The 3,496-nt window shown below is 43.0% G+C and overlaps 1 protein-coding gene across 1 annotated transcript; it reads left to right on the top strand.

Moving 5' to 3' along the window:
* LOC147614847 (uncharacterized) lies at positions 1 to 3,025 on the top strand. Its single transcript, XM_086780170.1, has 2 exons — positions 1 to 1,608; positions 1,846 to 3,025. The coding sequence occupies exons 1-2, from the start codon at positions 420 to 422 to the stop codon at positions 2,400 to 2,402; spliced, it is 1,746 nt and encodes a 581-aa protein (XP_086636296.1). The 5' UTR covers positions 1 to 419; the 3' UTR covers positions 2,403 to 3,025.
* Positions 3,026 to 3,496: the final 471 nt, after the last annotated feature.

Here is a 3,496-nt window from a genome sequence, read left to right as displayed (position 1 = left end):
ACTTCTCATGGACAGCTTGGCTCTTCTCCTTCCTCTTCTGTATGTGGGTGGGTACTCTCTCCCCACCAACACGTTCTTGCAAGCTGCACCCAACCACCTCTTTCTTATATCTGCTGTCCCTTCTCTTCCATGCATCGGAACTTGAACTTGCACCCTCTTTTTCTAAAAGCTCGGCACTCGTGTGCACTTCCATATACATGGCGGTTTCTGCTTGTTTTCTATCTTATCCCTCTCATTATTAAGCAAAATTTTCTGGTTATCCGCATCACTTTTATGCCTGTGATTGTTGTTAGAAAAGGCTGCCTTTGCGCATATAATTCTGCTGGCAGCTGCTCGAGGCATGCCCCCTCTTTGAGAGTAAAAGTGCACCTGGCTTTACTCCGCAACAGTGCCAATTTCTTTTCTCTTTGTCGAGCTCCATGGAAGCCTTTTGCGAGCTGGACAATGCCGCAAAAGCTTTCTGCAAAGTGGGCGATGGCAGAAAAGCTGCGGACGATGGGAAAAAGTTAATGGGCGATAGAACAAAAGGGTTTCGTGAACCGCGCGATGGCAGAAGAGCTTTGATCGATGAAGAGAAGCTGTTTTGCGAAGTGGGCGATGGCGGAAATGCTCTCTGTGAAGTGGGCGATGGAGAAATGCAGGGTTGGGTGAGCCCTCGCATCTCCTTCTCGCAGGATTTCGCCATGGCAGACATTGACACACTCTCAGACAACAACAGTAATAGCAGCAGCTCTAGGGTTTCTCCAGAAAAGAGAAAGTGGGACCAGCAAGATGATTATTCTGCAGACTTTGAGTTCTTAAAGAATGATCCTGTCTATGGCGCCTCAGATCAAGCCAAGGGTTTCATGCTGTCTGCAGATGAGCTTTTTTCTGATGGTAAGCTTTTGCCCCTTCCCTTTCCTAACAACTGGGCAGCAAGGGATGATCTCTGTTTTCCACGGACATCTGAGCACCACCATCAACAAGTCAAGCTTTCTCTTCAAAAATCACATAACAACAGGTCCATGGCAAGGCACCTCAGCTTTGAGATCTCCAAGCCCTCGTTTTCTTTTTCTTCATCTTTTATTACACCACATCTATCATTTGAAACATTTTCCTGTACTTCTTCACCTTCTAGGGTTTCCCCTTGTGAAGCCTCTCCTTCTACAACCCCTTCTTCGTCCACAGCCTTCTCATCATCCTCACTATCATCATTAATATCATCATCATTACCATCAGGGTCATTATCATCATCATCACCAGCAGCAGCATCATCATCATCATCATCATCATTATCATCAACATCTTCATCCAAATATTGTACTAAATTCAAGGATTTTTTCAAGTTCAAGAGTGTTTCTATGGATCTCTCCCCTTCCCAGCTTACCAGGGACAATAGCATTACATCCACCTGTAGGCTCCCCATTTCTCCGAGGTCATTCTGGCCATTCTCCAGAAGCAACTCTGCTGGTGAGAGTAAAACTACCACAACTCCTCCCCTTCATTGCAGGAGTAACTCAGCTGGTGAAAGCAACACGAGTAGAACCTCTTGTGTTTCCAAGAGGTCTGATGGCCTTGAAGCAGCCAGACAATGCAGCACTTCAACCATTGAGCCCTTGAAAATGCAAGGTAAAAATGCATCCTTTGCATCATATGCTTCTTTTTTTTTTTTCTCTGTGGCCATAACTTTGCTTGATTTAGTGTGTGCATATGCGAGGTGTGCTAGTAACTTCAAAGCACTTAAGAGGGGATCCAAATACTTCATACTCTCGAAAGCATATTTGGCATTTGCTGTCATTTTCATCCCATAAACTCATGTGCTGTCATGATCTCTGATTCAAAAATTTGTTCCCTGTGTAAATGCAGGTCCCATGGCCTCCATACATGAGGAGAGCCCTCATTTCACTGAGTTTACAACACCAATTGAGGTTGCAAGTGCAGAGGTTACTTCGGAAAGCCTGAAACATCTCGATCAGTCTACTAACAGTGCAGCTGATGCTTTCCAAGATGCTTCAGAAAGCACAGTCATGAGTGGGTTCACCAGAGAGAGAGGTTCCAGGGGCTCTTCCGACGTCTTGAAAAAGAAAACTTTTAGTGCAACAGGTAACTTTGCACGAGGTAGCCCTGGCAGAAGAGGGGGGGCTTCAAGTAGCCCTGGAGTTAAAGTGAATGCAGGCAAGATTGTGATGAGAAACTTGGAAAGGTGTAGTGCAGAGAAGAAGCTTGGTAGGGATGTGTGGAAAGGATCGAATAAGAGAGGCTCTTATCCTGGGGCTGTGAGGGTTTCACCTGTGCTCAATGTGGCTATCTATAGGGGAGGAAACACACCAAAGATTGGTCTCTTTGGCTTTGGTAGCTTGTTTTCCTTTAAGAAGGAGAAGAAGCCCATGGAAGCTGCTGTCAACTGGAGAAAGGGAGCTTGACAAGGCTTCTTACTCCGAATTATGAAGGCTAGATGCTGCCTAGAGTCCTGAAATATAGGTTGTCCTGAAATCTACTGCTATGGGACTTGCATGGTGATCCACTCTCGTGAAGAGCAGAGCCTCATGAATTTTCTTAATAGATGTCAGTTTGGTGCGGCGTCAAAATGTGCTGCTTTCAACTTTCACAGAGTGTAGTTGATGAAACTGATGATATGGGATCATGGCATACTGAATAAACTGAAACAGTCTGTGATGTGGAGCTTTAGATAGCTTAACAAAGGGAGAAGTTGGTCCATGGAGACTGTCATGTGAACAAAAGTAGAATAAGATGGGTTGGGTTTTTTCATGTGGGTCTTGATGAATATTCAGTACAATGGAGTCAACATGATTGTATAGAAATGTTGAGCTGAAACCAATGAATGTGAGAAACGGAGCTTGCTGAGCCGAGGTTTGTCCCCTGTTTTCATCAAAGACAGCCCTCAATTCTGGTCTTACAGTGTCTTCTAAACCTTGTGGGATTGTATTTACATTCCATGACAATGAGAGATGTATGCCTATGTCCCCAGCCCCTTCAAGGACCTATTTACAACTCATCAACAAGAATGCGCAGTCAGCGAATTGAGTTAAGTGGTGTGTCCTCTTAGTTTTCGTAATCTACAAGTGTTGTTTTGTTTTAGTGAATCGATTTCAGAGCTTTGTAATTTGCAGGTTCCAATCATGGCTAGCGAAAGTGTATATACACTTTCTTATAATAGACGTGCATATATTTATACACACACATACACATAGATAGATAGATATGTATGTATATACATAAATACATACATATATACATACATATCTATCTATCTATGTGTATGTGTGTGTATAAATATACGCACATCTGTTATAAGAAAGTGTATATACACTTTCGTTAGCCATAATTGGAACTCGCATATATAACCACACTTTCATGTGGGTAGAGAGATGGCACAAACATACATACATATCTATCTATCTACATACATATCTATCTATCTATGTGTATGTGTGTGTATAAATATACGCACATCTGTTATAAGAAAGTGTATATACACTTTCGTTAGCCATAATTG

This window comes from Cibotium barometz, chromosome 41 (assembly GCF_041138505.1).
Source record: "Cibotium barometz isolate CiBa-2024 chromosome 41, ASM4113850v1, whole genome shotgun sequence".
Taxonomy (NCBI): domain Eukaryota; kingdom Viridiplantae; phylum Streptophyta; class Polypodiopsida; order Cyatheales; family Cibotiaceae; genus Cibotium; species Cibotium barometz.
Note: the sequence above shows the minus strand (reverse complement) of the source record. Positions and strands in the feature narration are given on the sequence as shown.